The 20996-nt window shown below is 43.9% G+C and overlaps 1 protein-coding gene across 2 annotated transcripts in view; it reads right to left on the bottom strand.

Annotated features, from left to right (window-relative positions):
* Positions 1-17956, bottom strand: part of WWTR1 (WW domain containing transcription regulator 1) — a 140460-nt gene extending 122504 nt beyond the window's left edge. The window contains exons 1-2 of one of the 2 annotated variants that reach the window (XM_059163794.1): positions 17825-17956; positions 16471-16904 (exon numbers count right to left, since the gene is read on the bottom strand). In XM_059163794.1, the coding sequence (XP_059019777.1) occupies positions 16471-16901 (431 nt within the window). In that variant the 5' untranslated portion in view covers positions 16902-16904; positions 17825-17956. Of the gene's footprint in view, positions 1-16470; positions 16905-17768 lie in introns of both variants that reach the window. The other variant, XM_059163793.1, reaches the window with a different exon arrangement.
* Positions 17957-20996: the final 3040 nt, after the last annotated feature.

Here is a 20996-nt window from a genome sequence, read left to right as displayed (position 1 = left end):
TAAAGGTTTACCTGAGACAACAGTTACATAATCTTGTGACCCATAAATTTTTAACTGATACTCACCAAACATAATCTGTTATTTTTATGGCTACCATTAAGTATGACACGCCCCAGCATTAACAGTCCTGTGTGCTACGAACTGTGCCAAAGGTTCTACCACAGTCAGAATCCAATACTGTAATTTTCCTCATGGCAAGGGATTATCATATCAATTAGAGTAGTATTTTTCACCCAAGTCTTTTAACTTATCTTGGTCAGTTATAAAACACTGATTTCAAACCCTGTTTTAACAGGATGTTTGAATAAGCAAATATGTGATATTTCCCTATGGCACTGATCTGTACAGAGAGAATCATGCTCCTTAGTAGGAATGTGGTAGAATATACGGGAATTTGGGGGATGCCCCCTTTTCCCTTATCTAACTAAGAGGCTTATTTTCTTCATTTTTTTCCCTCTTCAAACACTAAATTGTAGAGTTAGTACCCCAAGCCCTAGCCTTTGCCCTACCCTGGGGAAAGTAAGTGGCCTCAGTGGAAAAACCTATTCACTGAAAATTTGTCAGTTCTCATCTTCCTAGAGCTCTAAGAAATATGACCCAGAATTAACCATTTCTCTTTCTTGTAGACAATTTCTTCCCTGGATTTTTTGTACTATTTTTTTTTTAAGATTTTATTTATTTATTTGACAGAGATCACAAGCAGGCAGAGAGAGAGAGGGAAGCAGCAGGCCCCCCGCTGAGGAGAGAGCCCGATGCAGGGCTCCATCCCAGGACCCTGAGATCATGACTTGAGCTGAAGGCAGAGGCTTTAACCCACTGAGCCACCCAGGCACCCGGATTTTTCGTACTATTTTCAGCATTTCCTCCAACCTCTCTGGATGTCTCTCCTGTATAGAGTCAGGACTTTTCTTCTCACTCTATCTGTAACCTCTCTCTCTGGGATCTCATCCACACCTAAATTAGGATAATTATGTATATAATAATAATAATAATAAATATTATTTATATATATAAATTATAAATATTAACATATAATAGAATTAGAGAGAATATCTCCCTTGGATATCTTAAATTCACCTCAAACTCAACGTAGTAGAAATTTTCTTTTTTTCTTAAGTCTTTTTTTTTTATTTACAGATTTTTCTGGTAAGGATATACCATAGGAAAGCAATTTCACTGGCAGTGAGGTATGTATATACTCTACCAAAATACTCCTTATTGGGGCGCCTGGGTGGCTCAGTGGGTTAAGCCGCTGCCTTCGGCTCAGGTCATGATCTCAGGGTCCTGGGATCGAGTCCCGCATCAGGCTCTCTGCTCAGCAGGGAGCCTGCTTCCTCCTCTCTCTCTCTGTCTGCCTCTCTGCCTACTTGTGATCTCTCTCTGTCGAATAAATAAATAAAATCTTTTAAAAAAATCTCCTTATTTTAACTGTCTAACTTAATTTACATATGAAGAAAATTATCACTGCACATCCTTGTTTCAACAACAGTATTAGCCATACTACATAAAATAAAATGAAATGGTGCTTGCATACAAAAACTTTTATTTGTAAAGGAATTTGATTGCAGGTTAAAAGAAATAATTTGTTTTTTGGAAAGAGTTTTAAAAACTCACAATTTATCATGACCGAGACATCTGCCCCATATTTTCCATCCCTCACAACACATTTATTTCAGTAATTCCGTTATGTCAGTTCTTAGCATAAGCGTAGTGTTACACGATTTTCGTACATATAATCACATCCAAAACAAGTTCTAAAATTTAAACTGTAAACTCTCATCATACACAGAAATATTTCAACTGTATATTAAGTTTTGCTAACTGATCAAGTCTGGAATATAAATGAGAAAGCCTATTTTAAGCTGTGTAGTAAGCACTGTTTATTAACTATATTTCTACAATGTCAAATAAAGTAAGAGGCAAACCGATCCTGGAAGCATGCAAATTTAGCTAAAACATTAAAAGAAACAAATCTGTTAACAAAAGGATGTCTTGCAATAAAGAACATTAGATTTCTTAGAATCTCTCACAATACAAAAATGTAAGGGGTAAATAGCATCTTCACTGACAAAGTAGGAGGTAGCACAGATTCACCACTCTATTGTCTGAGAAATGCAACTGGAGTAATAGTACTTCCTTACCACAAATTATTTCCAGGATCATGTACATATTTCTTTAAGAAATACTTGTTTAAACAAATCTCCCTCCACTTTTTAGTATTTAAAAAACCATTCCATGTGATTTTACTTCTTTTTTAAGAAGATTTTTATTTATTTATTTATTTATCAGAGAGACAGAGCAAAAGCAGGGGGAGCAGCAGGCAGAGGGAGAAGCAGGCTCCCCACTGAGCAAGGATCCCAATGTGGGGCCCAATTCCAGGACCCTGAGATCAGGACCCAAGCTGAAGGCAGATCCATAACTGACTGAGCCACCCAGGCGTCCCTCCATGTGCCTTTAAAAAAACACACATCTAGATAGAATAGTACTCTGCACTATTTGACTGAACAGTCTCGAACTATGAAGTACATGGTATTTAATGTTCTAAATTGAGTAAATTTAGTTTAGCGGTTCTTGAAATTCTCCAAAACACTAAATATATATACAAACAAAATATAGTATCTTATTTTTCAATGCAAGTCTTGTGCAGAATAAACAGAACCTTGATTCCAGTTAACAGTGCAGAAAATTTAATTTTCCAGTAAGTCTGTCTTTAAGTTACCCTCATGTAACCATTTATTAATGACTGCTTACAAGTACTGGTTGTTCACTGAGTGAACAGTTAACTGACAAAACTTAGTAAACCTTAAAAACACATCTTCTATCCTATGTAAAATATATAGTCAACATGTTAGAAATCTTCTCACCCTCCTCTAAACTTCCTTCCTTCTTGTCACAATTAGAAACAACTCTATTGGTGCCATGGACAGCCAGCGTCTTGCCAATCTTCCTTCTCACCTCTTTTCTTCACTCCCCATATTTAATCCATCGCCAAAACCTGTCAAATTACTTCCATAACATCCCTTACATGGTTTCATTTCTTCCCTTTGCTAAAACCACCAAAGCAATTTCCCAGCGGTTAAGTCACTCTTATGAGTACCTTCATCCCAGAGTGGGAGATTATTCAAGTCACTGATCTTGCTGCTAGAATGTCTATCCCCCCATTTCATTCCAGTATGGCCTGAAGCAGAAAGACTTTAAAACCTGATCAGTTTAGAGCACCAAGGACATCAACTTCCTGAACCACAAAGCTAAATCCCAGTCTCTGAGTGACAGTTATGCCAACAGAGCTTTTCAGCCTGAGACCTCGCCATCAGGCATCACATCCAGCCCTCTGTAATGTCATCCAGATCTATACTCAGTCCTTAGGTTGTGTGAGGGTCAGCAAGGAACAAAGACCACCCACGCTCTGCTTCCCACAATGCCAAAACCACCAACCGATGCCATTATAAATGAATCATGTAATGCACAATAAAATCCCTGGAAGATACACAAGCAATTGTGAGTAGTGGTTCCATGTGAGGACTAGAACTAGTGGGTAGAGTACTTTTATTTTTACTTTATATCCTTCAGTTCTGCTTATTTTTTATTTTTTAAGAAGCCAACACGGGGCGCCTGGGTGGCTCAGTCGTTAAGTGTCTGCCTTTGGATCAGGTCATGATCCCTGGGGTCCTGGGATCGAGCCCTGCATCAGGCTCCCTGCTCAGCAGGATCCTACCTGCTTTCTCCCTCTCCAACTCCCCTTGCTTGTGTTCCCTCTCTGTCAAATAAATAAATAAAATCTTAAAAAAAAAAAAAAAGCCAGCTTTTAGGGGCTCAGTCGGTTGAGCAGCCAATTCTGTGTCAGTGGGGAATCTGCTTGTCCCTCTGCCCCTCCCCTTGCTCCTACTCTCTCAAATAGATTTTTTTTCTTTTAAAGCAGCCAGTTTTAAAAAATAAATCTAGAAGTAAAATCAAGTCAATAAGAGTTATGCCTGTTCACTTTAATTACATTTATCATTTGCTTGCACTTTCTACTTTTTGATAGGTTTTCAATGGCAACCTCAACCTCTGAACCCTGGGCCATCAACTGTTTTTCATGAACAAATTGAGAGAAAGACAAATATTCAATATGACAATGTTTGCAGAAAAGCCACCCCAAAGGAATATACATTTTTACTAAATAATCCAGCATGTGTCTCTTTGTCCAGTCCCCATGCTTTGCACTGAATCTGTAGCTGATAGTGCTTCTAGGTAGATTACTCACAAGACAGAAGAGGATTTGGGATTATCTACAGTGTTCAGAACTGAAGTGCGCCAAAGCGTATTTTTAAAACAATGAGCATAAGGACCACAAAGACATAAAATATATACAAAGACATAAAATATATTATGTACCAAAAAATAGATGATAATCATCCTTTGGGCCATAGAACTTGTTTTCATATTAAGATTCAATACTCACTCTCTTAGATTGATCATTTTGGTTAAGTTAACCAGAGGTATAATAAATTGGTTGGTTGATACATAGAAGGCAGTTGTAAGGATGGGTGGAAAAATGGAATGATGTGTAGGTAAATGGATGGATGGACGGGATGAAAAGGGAAGGGAAGGGAAGGAAAAGAAGAGAAGAGTTAAAAGAAACGTATCCGCGTCTCAAACTATCTGTGGAAAGAGATCAGTGTTCTTCTAGTTTCAATCTGTCAAGGCCAGTATGTGGTCCCACTGTAGGTGCCTTGTACATAGCCCGGGCCACACATGATTCATCACACAGCTCTGCAACACCCAGATGACCGTGTTCCATGAGACAATCCCACTGGTCCCATCCTTACATGCCCCATCATTCTATATACAAGTCTCTAAACATTTCTGACCTATGCATCTTGTCCATCATGGATGGGTGACATACATCTGCACACTCGTCTCTGTTTAGAGACCACACTTTGAGTCGCACAGAGAGACTGGGTCAAGCACTTCACAATGCAATGTCATTCATTCTGAACAGCAGGGCACCCATGTAACTGGTCTGCGTGCACCTACCAGACCGTGCATCTCCCTCGTAGAAGGGTGGATATAATGATTAACAGTGGGGATAGCAGATGACAGATAAATCAGGCAACAGACAAGCTAGATAGGTAATTAATTAGATAGGGCTGTTCCTGTAGCACATCTCTGGATAAAGTGTTAACAGTGGTTCTCTAAAACTAGGGATCCAAGGAAGATCAGAAGAACTTATTTTTCCATTTCCATTCCTCCAGTAGTGTTTGGGCATGTATTATTTTTATAATTAAAAAGAGAGGGGGTGCCTGAGTGGCTTGCTCAGTTAAGGGTCTGCCTTCAGCTCAAGTTATGATCCCAGAATCATGACTGCCCTGGGCTCAGGTCATGATCCTGGAATTCCTGGATCAAGTCCCACATCAGGCTCCCCCCTTGGTGGGGAGTCTACTCCTCCCTCTGACCCTCCCCCTCTCTCATCCTCCCTCTCTAATACATAAATAAAATCTTTAAATAAATGAATAGGTTATCTGAAAACATTAACCCATGATTCAGCATTGTGAGTTTGTATGAAAAGGCTCTCAAGAGTCTTCACTAAGAGTTCAGAAAGGATGTGCTTGAGAGGGAGGCCCCTAACTGCTCAGCCTGGCATCCTCGGGGGGCACAGCCCCGGTGGGCTTCGGTGGCATAACTCTGCTTCTGGACTCTCCATTTTGCCTTTGCCAGCTGATCTGTCTCAGAGAAACTGAGAAACCATCCAAAACCACAAGAAAGGATTCTGGCAACAGCCGGACCACAAGCTATTCATTTATAAGCAGAAATGGCAGACTCAGTGGAGTAGCCTGATATCCTACTAACTTGGAAAGCAAAGACCACCCAATATTGTGGAATAGCACATGCTAAATCAAATCTATGACAGACAGAGAGATCTACGGAGGGACAGATGGGTGAGTGAATTGCTATGAAAGGTTCTATCATTTCAAACTCTTTTAAATCAGTATCCTTAGTTCCTTAAATAACTAGGAAGACCTCGACATCAGAGACAATGGCGAGGTCTTGTGCCACATTCAGATAAAGCTGGGACTGGTGTATCTCAAAATGAGGGGATGAGAAAATTGACACTGACTAGCAGAAGGTCACTGGGCACGTTCTAGCTGAGGTTCTGGAGCCTCAGTAGGACACACAGTCATCCACCAACCGTCACTAAACTTTCGACCCAAGATAAGCCAGACTTTACTTGGCCTCAAAAACACATCCTGAGCACTTCTTTCTCTGAACTTGTCTTCCTGCCCCCTCCTTCCTAGAAGGCCTCCTTGCTCACCTACCCACATTCCTCCCATTTTTCAAGACTCCGTGTATGTCAACTAGCTTTACAAAGGCTTCTCTGAACACCTACATCCCCTATCCATCTTCCCCACTGCATCACAGTATGTGGAGATGTTTCTTTTTTTTTTTTTTTCTTTAAAGTTTATTTATTTATTAGAGAGAGAGAGAGAGAGCACAAGCAGGGAGAGGCAGGCAGGCAGAGGGAGAAGCAAACTCCCCACCGAGCAAGAAGCCCAATGTGCGGCTCCATCTCAGGACCCTGGGATCATGACCTGAGCCGAAGGCAGAGGCTTAACCCACTGAGCCACCCAGGCACCCCTGGACCTATGATTCTAAGCTTACAATCCAAGAGGCACAGACACAATGGAACTCCATTCCTGAGCACGGCAGGTTCCGATGAGGAATTCTAGTGCATGAGCTCCCAATGCAGAGGGCCACCAGAAAGTCTTAGAGGATTCCTTCCTTATCGTGCATCCGCTTCTTTGCCAGGCACTATGCTGAACTTAATTAATATAGAGCAAGACAAGTACCAATCTTACTCTCAGGGAGGTGATAGTATAGTGAAAAAGAGAAATAAAGCAACAGAAATCTGGCAGCAGTGCTATAGCTGGGGGGCCATGGGAGACCAGCAGCAGGAGCATCCACACTCCTGCGGGGGCTGTGAGTCAGGGAAAACCTCCTGTAGGGAAAACCTTGATGCAGGATGGCATCGAAGCAGCTGCCTCAAACGAGCTCAGGAGTTAGCCAGGCAAGAAGCAGGAAAATAATGTTCCAGGCACAGGTAACAAACTGTGCCAAGTTCTTGGGGCCAGCAGGAGGACAGCCAATGGGAGAACTAAGAGACGTTCAGCACGGCTGCAAAGTTCAGACGCGTAACCATAACAGAAACGACTGCCTTATTGTGACACTCCTCCCAAGAGCTTCCAACACACAGTGAGCAGCTGCTCTAGGCTCTATGGCCCCAGAAGGTCTGGACGCAGATATTTCGCCTGATTTCGTCTGTGCTCTCCTTGTCTCCCCAGCTAGACCGTCAGCTGCCTGAGGTCAGGGAAACCTGCTGCAGTCTCTCCCCTCACAGCACACGGCCCAGTGTTAGCACATGAGACTAATGCAGTGATTTCTTGTTGTCGATGCTCAAACAGCTAACGATCCTTATGGTGGTATGAAGGAAAAGGTCTCGGGACTTGGGAGATAGCACACATGTCCCCACCACTGCCATCTCAACTGGGAACAGTCCCAGCAATAAGCAAACTATTAGCAGTACTTACTGTGCCAGCCACAGCACTAAGTACTTTACACAGATTTCCTGATTTCACTTCACCTAACTAGGGCCAAGCAAATGCAAATGAGTATCATTTCTTCCTTTCGTATTTATCCTCTGCTGTACCTGGATGGAACATCAGAAGTCCAGGAAGTAGGGCATGCATATAAAGACGACGCTGAAGGAAATCCGTGTGACCTAAGGATCTGCCATAATCCTACTTCTTATCCTGAGGCGACTTGAATGGAGAATTCTGGATTAAGAGTTTAGTTATTACTGTGTCAGTTCATTCCTAAAGAAAATAACCCAAAACGAGAAAAACAAAAGCAGTTCCCAAAAAGCATCCATTTAGTACCGTAAGCTCCACGCTCCGGTTACTGGGCTACGGCTGAGAGATTTCCCCACACCCTGCCACACCTACCCAAATCTACAACTCCATCTTTTTTTTGTTTTTAAGATTTTTATTTTTAAGTAATCTCTACACCTCATGTGGGGCTCAGACTCACAACCCTGAGCTCAGGACTCACAAGCTCCATTGACTGAGCCAGCCAAGGGTCCCCCCTACGACTGCATCTTTACATCCTTGTCTTCTTTCTTCTACAGTTTTTGTAACTACCCCACCCTCCAATTTAAAAAGAAATATATGGGGCGCCTGGGTGGCTCATATGGTTGAATGCCTGCCTTCAGCTCAGGTTATGATCCCGGGGGGTCCAGGGATCGAGCCCTGCATGGGGCTCCCTGCTCAGTGGGGAGTCTGCTTCTCCCTCTCCCTTTACCGGCCCCCTGCTTGTACTCTCTCACTCTGTCAAATAAACAAATAAGATCTCAAAAAAAGAAAAGAAAAGAAACATATGTTTATTATAGGACATCTGGAATATAAAGAAAGGCAGAAAGTAAACAAGAAAAATCATCCAGAATTTCAAAAATGACCACTGAAAACATTTTGGTATCTATCCTTCTAGCACATACACACACACAGACACACACACACCTTTGAAAGTAAAATCAGGACTACACTATTATCTATCACAAGGTATTGTAATTGTTGGTTTTCTTGTGTTATATCCCACTTGTCTGACATACAGGACTTTTTATTTCCAAGCACTAATAATTAACGATTAAATCAAGAGATATAGATGAAAATATGCTATGTATCCACAAAGCACACTGGAAAGAAAAAAAAATCTGTAACTTGACTCAAATATAAAAATCTCAATATAAAAATAACAAAAGGCACAGAAAAGGTTTCCCAAAGTAAGATCTGTGAAGCATTCCTGAGAGGATGGCAACCAATGATAGTTGGAATAAAAATGTTCAAATCACATGAGCTTGTGAAATACTGGCTTAAACAAAAATAAACTAGTTTTTCTGATGACTTTGGAGTCCTTAATGTATATTATGAAATTCCAAGAATGGGATAGAGCATGCAACATATCCCAAAGTTCCTGGTCCAGAAACCCCATGTTCACAAAGCATCTGAATGGACTGGGGCCAAAGAATACAGTTGGAGAACACGGCTCTCCTGATTATTTCAATGCACTAAACATGCACAGTCCCCCTCAGTGAAAAGGCCACCCTCTCAGAATCGGCCTTTCATTAATAAGCTAATTACTTCAGTGCTCCGTCTTTCAAACCACCTTTCAAAAAGAAAACCATCCCTATGGGGCGCCTGGGTGGCTCAGTGGGTTGGGCCTCTGCCTTTGGCTCGGGTCATGATTTCGGGGACCTGGGATCGAGCCCCGCGTTGGGCTCTCTGCTCAGCGGGGAGCCTGCTTCCTCCTCTCTCTCTCTCTCTCTCTCTCTGCCTGCCTCTCTGCCCACTTGTGATCTCTCTCTGTCAAATAAAAAAATAAAATCTTAAAACAAAAAAAAGAAAGAAAGAAAAGAAAACCATCCCGTAGACTGGTTGATTCTTTTTTTTTTTTTTTTTTTTTAAGATTTTAGTTACTCATTTGAGAGAAAGAAAGAGCGCATAAGCAGGGAAAACAGCAGAGGGAGAAGCAGATTTCCCACTGAGCATGGAGCCCAGTGCAATCCTTATCCCTGGATGTGAGGATCATGACCCGAGAGGAAGGCAGACGCTTATCTGACTGAGCCACCCAGATGCCCCTGGGATTGGTTGATTCTTTGACTTCTATCACCCTCTCCTGTGATTAAATACACAACTGAAGAAGGAAGAGAAAGGAGAGAATGATATATAAGGCTGTAATTCCTGTAAGTCCTAACTAGTCAACAAACAAAAACCAAGCCTTCATACCGCCTCAAACCTCTACAGCAATTTATTTCTCATCAATCTCTGCGATGATAAAGGCAATAAGAAGCAAGCCAGCTCTTTTTTTTTCCCCCTAGAAACTACTTTACTAACATTATTTAAGTAACCTTCTTCACAAGCCCTCCTCAGTGTCCCTGATCCTGACATCCATGAGGTCACCCGCCTTCCCTGTCCCATCTGTGCTCCCTATAAAATGATACACATTTATTAAAGGTGAAGACCTTGATAAGAATAAAATGTAAATAGGCACTGTGGATATACCATCCATTTCTGGTTTATTTGTTTTTCTCATCCCCTCTCTCTCTCCAGCACCAAGAGCTCCACATTTGACCACCCAGAGGGCGTTCAGAAGCAGACTCCAATGCTCCATCCACCACTCCAGAGTTATCTGGTCACCAAGGAGACCTAATTACAGGACCTAATTATGGGCACGTAATTGGCATGAGGCATCATGGCGCAGGGGCAGGAGTACAGGTTTTAGGATCACATTATTCTAATCCCATCCCTGCCACTCACCTGATACATGACCCTGGGCCACTTACTCAACTTCAGGGAGCCTCAGTTTCCTCAAGAATAGTATGAGATAATAGTGTGTACCTATTCAGAGGGTCACTGTGAGGGTTAAATATATATATATATATATACACACACACACACACACACACATATGCATATACATACCCACACAAATATATATATATATATATATATATATATATATATATATATATAATGTGAAAGTACCTAGGGTTATGAAAAAAAGAAAAAAAGGTTCACACACACACATACACACGTGACAGGAGTGTGCTCCACAGGTGGTTCTGGGGTTGTCTCTCTAGAAAACACTGACTCAGCTCCCTGCCTTGTCTGGTCATCAGCAGATGTCGATGTCACTTACCCCTGCCTCCTCTTCTCTCTCTACTTCTTGATCCCTCCCCTCCACCCTACACCCTACTCATAAAATTGGCCCAACCAGTAGCCATGAGCCAGATTTTAAAAAAACAAACAAACAAACAAAAAAAGTACACTGTCTTTAGAAGGGATGCCATATTCTCTGCCCAAGATGCTGAAGTTAAGGGCACCCACAGTGGACAATCCTATTCAGGTTTTTTAACTGGAAAATCGTCTTTATTTTATATTTAAAAAGCTGACTTTCAATTCCAGATCCAGGTTGTCATTCAGAGCCATAACTGTAACTAAGAGTCACAACCAGCTTTTATCCTACTGCCAAGGTTTCTGCATCTGATTTTGGCCAGGTAGAGAACATATGTGTGTGGACAGAGACTCAACCGGAGGCAAGAATGAACTTGTATTGAAAGTCGGCTATGAGCCAGATTCTTCAAATATGTTATTGCTTCAAAAATATCGTTTCAAAATATCCTGAAGTAGGTTATTACTCTTATTAATACATATTTTACGACAAGGAAACTGAGGCAGCTGGCAATATTTTTTAAGGACAAAAGGCCCTTCATGAAATCAACTACATTACATTGCCATCCAAAAGTAAACAGGAAAAAAAACCAAAACACAGTCAGTTCTTTTTTTTTAAGAAAATAAATTTAAAACAACTTTTAAAATAAATATTTTGAAATTAAAAAGTATCTGAATATTTTACCTCCCACAAACAATTCTTATTAAGTTACTCAAGCATGGGCGCCTGGGTGGCTCAGCCAGTTAAGCATCTGCCTTCCACTCAGGTCATGATCCCAGGGTCCTGGAATCGAGTCCCATATAGGGCTTCCTGCTCAGTGAGGAGTCTGCTTCTCCCTCTCCCTCTGCCTCTCACCCCCACTCATTTTCTCTCTTAAATAAATAAATCTTAAAAAAAAAAAAAAAAAAGAAAGAAAGAAAAAAAAAAGAACAAGAAGAAGAAGTTACTCAAGCATGTACTCCAGCAAAATGAGGGCATAAACCAAAAAAGAGGAAGACATGAGAAAAGGAAATGCTACTTCCAGCCATGGAGGGGAGAAAAGAGAAATGCCAGGATGACAACTCTCTTGGACACCTAGAGAACAATCAGAATCCAGAATGGCACAAAAAGATAAAGACGTCTGGGCATAAAAGCTTAGGGAAATGAGACTTAATAGAACTGATGGAATTTAGAGCCTAAAAAATTTTGAGAGGCAAGTAATACATGAACAAATAAAAAGCAATTAGAAATACTTGAAAAAATGTTTCAGAGAGTCAAGATCCAATTATGAAGAAACTCAAAGGTGACACAAATTTAAACAACTGGTTAAGAGTCTCAGGGGTTCCTGGATGGCTCAGGCAGCTCAGGTCCTGATCTCAGGGTCTTGGGATGGAGATGCATCAGGCTCCATGCTGAGTTGGGTTGAGATCCTCTCACCCTTCCTCAGCTTCACTCCCCACCCCACTTGCACACTTGCTATCACTAAAATAAAAATTTTTTAAACAAACAAAGAAAGGGTTTGATGGAAAGAAAGAACCCATTCAACTTTGGTGCCAGATATATCCTCCTTTGATTGACCAGGAGTCCTGACACCAGATGGAAACTAACAAGTCTAAACTTTAATCTTAATATAAAAATGAACTAATTATAGTTATAGAAATGTAATAATGTAAATGTTGTCTCTAGATTTTCAACTTTAATAATAATTTATGAATAAGTAGGTCAAGTTAAAAGCAAAACACAAAACTTGCTGGTTATGGGTTCCTGGCTTTGGACCATTAACGTGTCATTCAAAAAGAGCAAGAATTCTAGGGATGCCCCAAACCACCTTCACTTACAAAAGGGTAGTTAAGAAATACTGTCAAAGTTGACAAAGAATAACAAAGGTGATCTAACAGACAAACTAAAAATAATATAAATACCAAAATTGGGGGAGATTATAAAAAAAAAAAAAACAGTTCAAGGAGCTACACTCTCATTTTCAATTAGAAGTTAAAAATTGATAAATCAAAAAATGGTGATAAGAGCATACTAGGGTTAAGGAAGTAACAATCAAAGAATTAAATACAGAAACAGTTAAAATAAAACCTACTAGGCTCCCTCTGTGAGCCTTGAGGAGGTGAAGGAAACCATTGTTTTTCAACAAAAGTCCTTCTGTACTACTGGATTTGTTAGTGCATAGATCACTTTGACAAAAATAATTTTCTATGGCACTTTTCAGAAAAGAGAAAACACTAAAATTATTACTAAAAATTGGGAGGGGCAAGCAAATGTTATCACTGAAATTATATTTAAGAGTGGAGATAAGGAGTGCCTGGATGGTTCAGTTGGTTAAGTGTCTGCCTTTGGCTCAGATCATGATTACGGGGTCCTAGCATAGACTCACGCATCAGGCTCCCTGTTCAGCAAGGAGTCTGCTTCTCCCTCTCCCTCTGCCCCTCTGCCTACTTGTTTTCTCAATAAAATCTTCAAAAAAAAAAAAAAAAGAAGAAGAAGAAGAAGAAGAAAAAAGAAAAGAGGATAAAATGTTTTTTCTTATACAATGTTACTCAAATAATATTTTTCTGTAAGAATATAAAGTCCTACTGAAGCCAAACTGTGTTCCTCATTACAATTTTGTTTTCTGGTTCATGTGTAATAAACATGTATCCCATTTGTAACCAGAATTTTTTTTAAGATTTATTTATTTATTTATTTATTTGACAGAGAGAGATCACAAGTAGGCAGAGAGGCAGGCACAGAGAGAGGAGGAAGCAGGCTCCCTGCTGAGCAGAGAGCCCGATGCAGGACTCGATCCCAGGACCCTGAGACCATGACCTGAGCGAAGGCAGCGGCTTAAGCCACTGAGCCACCTAGGTGCCCCCAGAATTTTTTTTTTTAAATCTTTAATGTGATCAGTGGTCAAAGTCAGTGTGCCAGGTGTCTAGGAGCCCAAACACCTACATTTATAAAAGCCTTGACTGACAGAATCAACGATAGGATGCTACTGCTATTCCCACTTCACAGATGCTAGAGCAAAATAGATTTTATGATTAACTGAGGGTCAGCTGCCACCATTTTTCAAGCTTCTATTTAATCCATCAAAATATGTTGCCTTTGGAGGCTGTGTAACAAAGTGTGACATACCACATTTAACTTACTCCAACTTTGGGGTGCCTGGGTGGGTCAGTGGGTTAAACGTCTGCCTTCAACTCAGGTCATGATCTCAGAGACCTGGGATTGAGCCAACATCAGGCCCTCTGCTCAGCAGGGAGCCTGCTTCCCCCTCTCTCTCGGCCTGGCTCTCTGCCTACTTGTGATCTCTATCTCTGTCAAATAAATAAATAAAATCTTAAAAAAAAAAAAAAAAAGTGGGTTAACTTACTCCAGCTTTAAACAAAGCCCCCCAAAAAACTCCGAGAACTCCTGGCAGATTGCTTGTCTTGAACAATAGTCACAATGACTTTATTTCTTAAATGCCTTAGCTCCTTGTCCAGAAAGTTTCCCAGGGCTGCATCAAATCAAACTAGCTTACTACCTACATTGTTTCAGCTGTGGATTTCACTGGCTATCCAAAGTGAATAAAGATGTACTTAGCTTTGGACCTGCAGAGTGGTTGTCATTGGGGGGATGGGACACATGAATCTGAGCAACTTTCTCTAAACCCAAAGCTAACTTCCATTTTTGCCCTAGTTTCAATCATTCAGTCATTATGCATAAAAGGTAATTTTTTTTTTTGCTTTTGGGGGAGGGGCCCTTCTTCTCCTAGCTTTCCTCTGATATTAGGCAAGCCTAGTTCTTATTTCATGTTTTTTATAACCACAGGTATACTGATCATATATCATACATTTGTGTGTGTGTATATTCATAAGCGCAGTTTAAAAGTCATTTGGGACCAAAAAAGATCCTCCTAAATTACTGTAAATTACTGGACCATTTTCTATGTGCATTTATTACTAAGTCCATTTCCATAACGGCCACAATAAATATTCAAAACCACATTTACCTAAGTAAACTTAATATAAGATTATTTTGGAGCTTTTATGTACCACAGAAACTAATGTCATCCTTCAGAACAGCATCACTTTTAGAAAAATGTCATGTTATTACATTACGTACTTGAATTCCACCAGCCATTTAGAAGCTGAAGTATTGAGTACATGTCCACACTAACACTCAAAGCCTGGGGGAAGGCCAGCTGTAGAATAACTATCAAGTCTCTTTCAGGACAAAGCTTCTCAGCATCACACCAACCCCGGAAACAAAATAAAGAACTCCTCCTTGCACAAGATCTCAACAGCACTGGGATGGGGAAGGAATTACTGGTTACCAGTATGAGGCGAAGAGTTGGCTACAGCAAACCTCGTCCCTTATACATAGTTGCTGCGAGATCCAACTGACAGCAGTCAAGTATTAGTGACAAAGAAAGGCCGGACTGCATTTTTAAAAGAGCACATAATGTCTCAGCAGAAGTTTTAAACTAAGGCCTCTGCATCAAAGCAATTTCAACTTTAAGATTAAGTCTAAGGCAGGTTCTAAGAAGAGGAGTTTCTCTCCATGGCAGTGAACGGCCCCCCAGTGCAGGCAATCTGGAACCAAGAGGTCCAGCTGGCACAACCTCCACCAGGCCATCAACAGCCTGACCACCCTTGACCTCACTGGTTCCATTTCAAGTTCCAGTTTGGTTTCTCCTCTGGAACATAATTATCTTAGGGTACCACAACTGAAACAATCTTTATGTCTGTGAATATATTTTCCTGTACAGTCTAATGTAAAAATTATCACATCAAGAAAACTCTAACAGGGGCACCTGGGTGGCTCAGTGGGTTAAAGCCTCTGCCTTCGGCTCAGGTCATGATTCCAGGGTCCTGGGATCGAGCCCCGCATCAGGCTTTCTGCTCAGCAGGGAGCCTGCTTCCCCCTCTCTCTCTGCCTGCCTCTCTGCCTGCTTGGGATCTCTCTATCTCTGTGTCAAATAAGTAAATAAAATCTTAAAAAAAAAAAAAAAGAAAAAAAGAAAAGAAAACTCTAACAATGTGAAAGGGAAGCATCATTAACAAAACAGGTTCCTGATCCGTTGGTATTTTAGGTTACTAAGTGCAACATAATAAAACTCCTGACCCAATTTCCACACAATTGATTTTCCAGCCCGCAACTACTTCAGCATAGAGTTGCTAATTACATCACTGTGCTGTGTGGTCATTACATCATTCAGCTGGGAGCAGCAAGGTCTACTAGGCAGTGTTCACTTTTCTAGCTTGCTTTTCCCAAGAATAGAGAGACTGCAGACACTCCCAAGAGTCCCTCTTCTTCCCATGCTCAAAAATGTTCTAGAATTTACCTCTGTGTCATATCCCAATGGACCAAGCTCTGGGGCATCTGTCTTGGAGTCAACAGGTAAGAGGGTAAGGGTTTGTGCCCAGAAATCTGTACCACTATTCCAGATTCTGGACAAAGTCAGCTATGTGTTTTATGAGAATCACTGCAAAGCTACTTTTTCCCCCCCTCCTACCTCTACGTGTTTCCCAGATCCCCAATCTCTTGGGATTTCCTCGACCCTGGAAGAACCTCACCAAAGGCTCTTCTTATCCTTTACCATTCCAACACCCAGAGACGCACTCCCTACTTCCAGCTTCCCAGATCCTTTGGAAAGAAACGTGGAAGGACACACACGCGCGCATGCACGCATCCCAACAAGCATGCGCACCCTGGGCACCGGGACTGTGCCCCCCTGACTTCGGACTCACTTACTTGAGGAAGTACCTCTGGCCAGTGGCCGTGAAGGTCATCTCCCAGCCGGGGGGCAGTGGCAGCTCGTCGGTCACATCGTAGGACTGCTGGCGGAGGTGCGCATGCTGCTGCGCTGGACTGCCTGCAGCACCCGCGCCGGTGCCCAGCTGCAGGGACGCGGGCGACGAGTGTGAGCGGACGTGCTGGGCGCCGCTGGCCAGCCGGGGCCCAGGGTGTCCGCCGGACGAGTCGGTGCTCGACTGGCGCGAGTGTGAGCCAGAATCAGGCTCCTTGAAAAACGACTCCGGCAGGATCTTCTTCCGCCACGAGCTGGGCTTGGGGTTCATGACCGAGTTGAAGAGGGCTTCGAGGTCGGTGTCTAGGTCCTGCGTGACGTGGATCACTTGCTGCCCGGGTGGCGGGAGCGGAGGGGGCACCGAAGCCGGATTCATCTTCTGCGAAGAGAAAGGAGGTCAGATCAGCCTTTTATTTAATAAAGTCGGAGGAGGGGGTCCGGGGACAGAGAGAAACAAAAGAAAAAGAGGAGAGTGATAGGTGTCCGCCTCAGGATCCCAGACACTCAGCGGTAAGGCCGGCCGGATGGGGGAGGGGTCCCTCCCGGCCTGGAGAATTATGCAACTTTCTCGAAGCAAGTTAAGTTGCCGGGAGGAGGACGAGAAGGAAGGGCGGGGGTGGGGAGGGGGGAGTAACCACACTCGGGAGGGTGCCGAACTGTTGGTGGCGAAGGACAGATCGCAACTTTCCCGGGCAGGCAGCCCCCCAAAGTCTCAACCCGAGCCAGCTCCACGGCATCGAGACTCCGGAAGCCCGAGGATCCTAGGCGCCCAGGGGTGGAACGGGGTGAGCCGGCGCGCTCCAGCGGGCTCTACCTGGGCGCGCAGCGAAGCCGAGTCTGGCCGTGCGGCGGTCGTCGTCCGGCCCCAGTCGCTCGGGTGCGACCCGAGCTTGCGGGCTTGTAGCCGGGGCCCGGCTGGCAAATCCCGACTTGATGCCTGGCAGCCGAGGGGCTTCAGCTCTCACATCCCCCGAACTGGCCTCAGGCGTTCGCGCTCCGCGAGAAGGAGGCGGAGGAGAAGCAGACAGTGCGGCCGCCGCGACTCCCGGACTGTCCCATAAACAAAGTTTGGAGCGAACTCCCACTCCCAGAAAAGAGGCGGGCCCGAAAGTTGAGCTGTTGAATTATGCATGACCTTCTAGTCCTGAGCCTGCCTGCCCCCGCTCGTCCCTCCCCTTCCTCCTCCTCCGCGTCCTCCTCCTCCCCCACCCGGGCTCCAGAAAACCCTGGGCGTGATAGGTACTTCGCTGGGTGAGAGGGGACGAGTGCCCCCCATCCACTCCTCCCGGCCGCGCAGACCTTTCCCGCGGAGTCCTAGACCTGCATTCCTTCGAGTTTACCGCGGACTCAGGGCGGGATCAAAGGGAAAGTGGCTGCGCTTGTTGAATCAAGGGCTTGTAGACCGAAACTAGGGCTGGGGGTGGCGGAGGGCACGCGAGCGAGCGGCCCAGACCGAGGGAGGGCCGGTCCTGGCTGCCGGGCCCTTCCTTCGTGCTTGGCGTCGAGGCTCGGAGCGCCCAGAGCGCAGCGCTGATCCGAGGTTCTGCCTGAGGGCGGGTTCGGGTCCGCCCTGGCGCGGGGAGGCAAGGCCAGCCTTTCCACGGGAGGCTTCTTAGCGCTTGTGACCATATTTGGTCTGGCGAGGAGGCATCTTGGCTGTTTGGCTTGCAGTTGTCTGCTAGAGCGCAGACGGTGCCCAAAAAGTGCCTCTGTCACTCGAGCTGCGGCTTTGCCAGTGGGTGCGTTGTAAACAAACAGCCTTGAAACCATTGATCAGTGCTTAGTCTCCTTGCGTGACTCGGGTCACTAGAAATTGAGAAGAAACCTGGTCAAAGCTGGGTACTGGAAAGGGAGAGCAATCGCGCCCCCCTCCCCCGCGACATCCGCGCGGGTTGTGGGAGGATTGGAATGTCCCTGACGCCCTCCAGAGAGCCTGGAGCCGGGATGGAACACGAGCAGGTGGCTGGGAGTAGAGAGGGTGCGCCAGTGACCCGGAAAAAACCACCCACCCTCCCACCGGCTGGATCTAGGAGAGGGGTGGAGACCCCCAGTCCCTAGATGTAGCTTGGCAAGACGCTGCGGGGAAGTGGGAGGCGGCCTTGGCCTTCGGAGCAATTCAGTTCCTCCCTCCCTTGTCCCCTCTCTACTGGGGGGAAGGGGAAAGCGGCTGTAAGGTAAGTCACGTTTCACAAAGCCCCTACCCAATGCCATTTGATTCAAACAGAAGTTTGTGAAATAAGGCAAATGAGGCAACAGACAGTCTGGACTTAACAGTGGTTGGACTTAACGATTTTTCCACTTTAGGATGGTGCAAAAGGGATGTACATTCAAACTTTACTTGGAATTTTGAATTTTGACCTTTTCCCAGGGTAGTGGTTTGCCGTGCCATACTCTTGATGCTGGGCAGCCCTCCCACCAGAAGGGTAAACAACTTACACTTACAGCCATTCTGTAACCATATAACAATTGTCTTTCACTTTCAGCAGCGTGGTCAATAAATTACTTGAAATATTCAACACGTTGTTATAAAACAGGCTTTGTGTTAGATGATTTTGCCCCACTGTAGGTTAATGTAAGTGTTCTGAGCACATTTTGGATAGGCTAGGCTGAACTATGATGTTCGGTATTAAATGCATTTTCAGCGTGGGTATTTTCAGTTTACCATGGATTTATCGGACCTCATCCTACCTAAATTGAGAAAGATTTATAAAACATTTTGAACAACCCATCTATCCTCTTCCTTAAATAAAATCATATTAAGTGCAAGTATTGCACCTCATTATTTTTATAAGGATGAAATAAAGTCTAAATCTGGAGTTGTTCTGAAGGAGAAAAGTTTACAGAAAAGACAAGACTACCCCATAGTTTTGCCTTGGAAAAGGCTAGGGAGTATTTTGGGGCCACTTCCTGAATGGCCACTCTTTGTCACTACCCACAACAGAACCGAGCCCACTGATATGGGGCACCTGTCACCCCAGTATCTGTACTTGAGGTGTGCTCTGATTCCAGACTCTCCAGAGAGTGGAAAAAATCAGGGCTGCCTCAGAGAAAGACAGTCACATGGGTCACCTGCAAAGATAAGCAGAGCATAAGCTCCTTTCCAGAGCCTCTGGAACCCCAGATTTCCCATGCAGCAACACCCTCTACCCATAGGACCGGCAGAAGGAAGGGGGAAGTGACACGTCACTCCACTGGAAATAGTATCAGCAAGCTACCATCGGAAGCCACCACAGTTACGAGAGTGGGGAAACTAGCTATGGAACTAGAGGAAGTGACAGGGACCAAAATGGTTACTAATCAGAAGCTGCAAGACTAACTTGATGATTAAAGGATGGAAACTTGAGTCCAGCCCTACTCCAGGAAGGTCCTCACCCAAGAAGGAAGGGCCTGCTTTTGTAAGGAGTACTTGGCCACTATCAGAGAAGATGAGGCTGAGGGAGCCATGAGACTCGCCAGTGAGAATCAGGGCTGGGAGTGGATGGGCAAGGATGCTGTCTTCATTCCTTGCCAAGCTTCAAGAAATAGTGGAAGAGAGAGAAGTTGATGCCTGAAAGGGAAATTACCCAGGATAACCTAACCCAAAGGGAAAACCCCCAGTTCCCAGAGAGCCTATATGATGTGATGGTGAATGGTTGAAGACATCTGCTCTGTCCTTCAAACAACAGCTTCGAATGATACCACATTTACAGGTGCCTTGTGTCAGGTACTACCCATGCGAGGCAGCACGGTATAGCAACTAAATGTATATTCCCTGGAGCAAAATACTTGAGCTCTCTATTGCTGTGTTCTTCTTTATAAATCAGGTACAGAAACAGTACCCACTTCACAGGGTTCTAGGTTAAAACACTACAAATTTATCCGCTGACCCATGATAGAACACAAGCTTTGGAGTGCCTAGCTCTACTCTTTATATTGGGCAAGTAACTTAGCTTTCCTAAGTCCCAGATTATTTGTTTACAAGTTGGAGATAATATTGTGGCAGTCTATGACATTGCTGCTTTGCAGCAGACCACCCTCCTGTTAGTCACACCCTTATGGAGTCCCTTCCAACTTAAATCTGGACTAGGACAGTGACTTTCCTTAACCAGAAAAATACAGCATTGAATATGTGCTAATCCTCCCAACCCCACCTTAACCCCTAAGAAGGAGTGGAAGTTTCTATTTTTGTATTTTTGGGACACCTAAGTCCCTAAGATAAGTCCAACTACCCCACCAGAGAAACCACAAGGAGAGGGAGAGGCCCTGAGACATGTGGAGAGAGGGAGAAGTCCAGCCACCCCAGATCTGAGCTGAGCCCACTCCCTTAGGGACCCACTAGCTGACTGCAAACACATTTGGGACCACCATCAAGATGAACAAAAGAACCACAGGGCCTAGCCTAGCCCAGATTGCAGAACTGTGAGCAAATACAATGGCTATTGGTTTAAGCCACTGAATTTTGGAATTTTTAAAAATGAAGAATGAGCATTCT

Source organism: Mustela lutreola, chromosome 2, assembly GCF_030435805.1.
Source record: "Mustela lutreola isolate mMusLut2 chromosome 2, mMusLut2.pri, whole genome shotgun sequence".
Taxonomy (NCBI): Eukaryota; Metazoa; Chordata; class Mammalia; order Carnivora; family Mustelidae; genus Mustela; species Mustela lutreola.
Note: the sequence above shows the minus strand (reverse complement) of the source record. Positions and strands in the feature narration are given on the sequence as shown.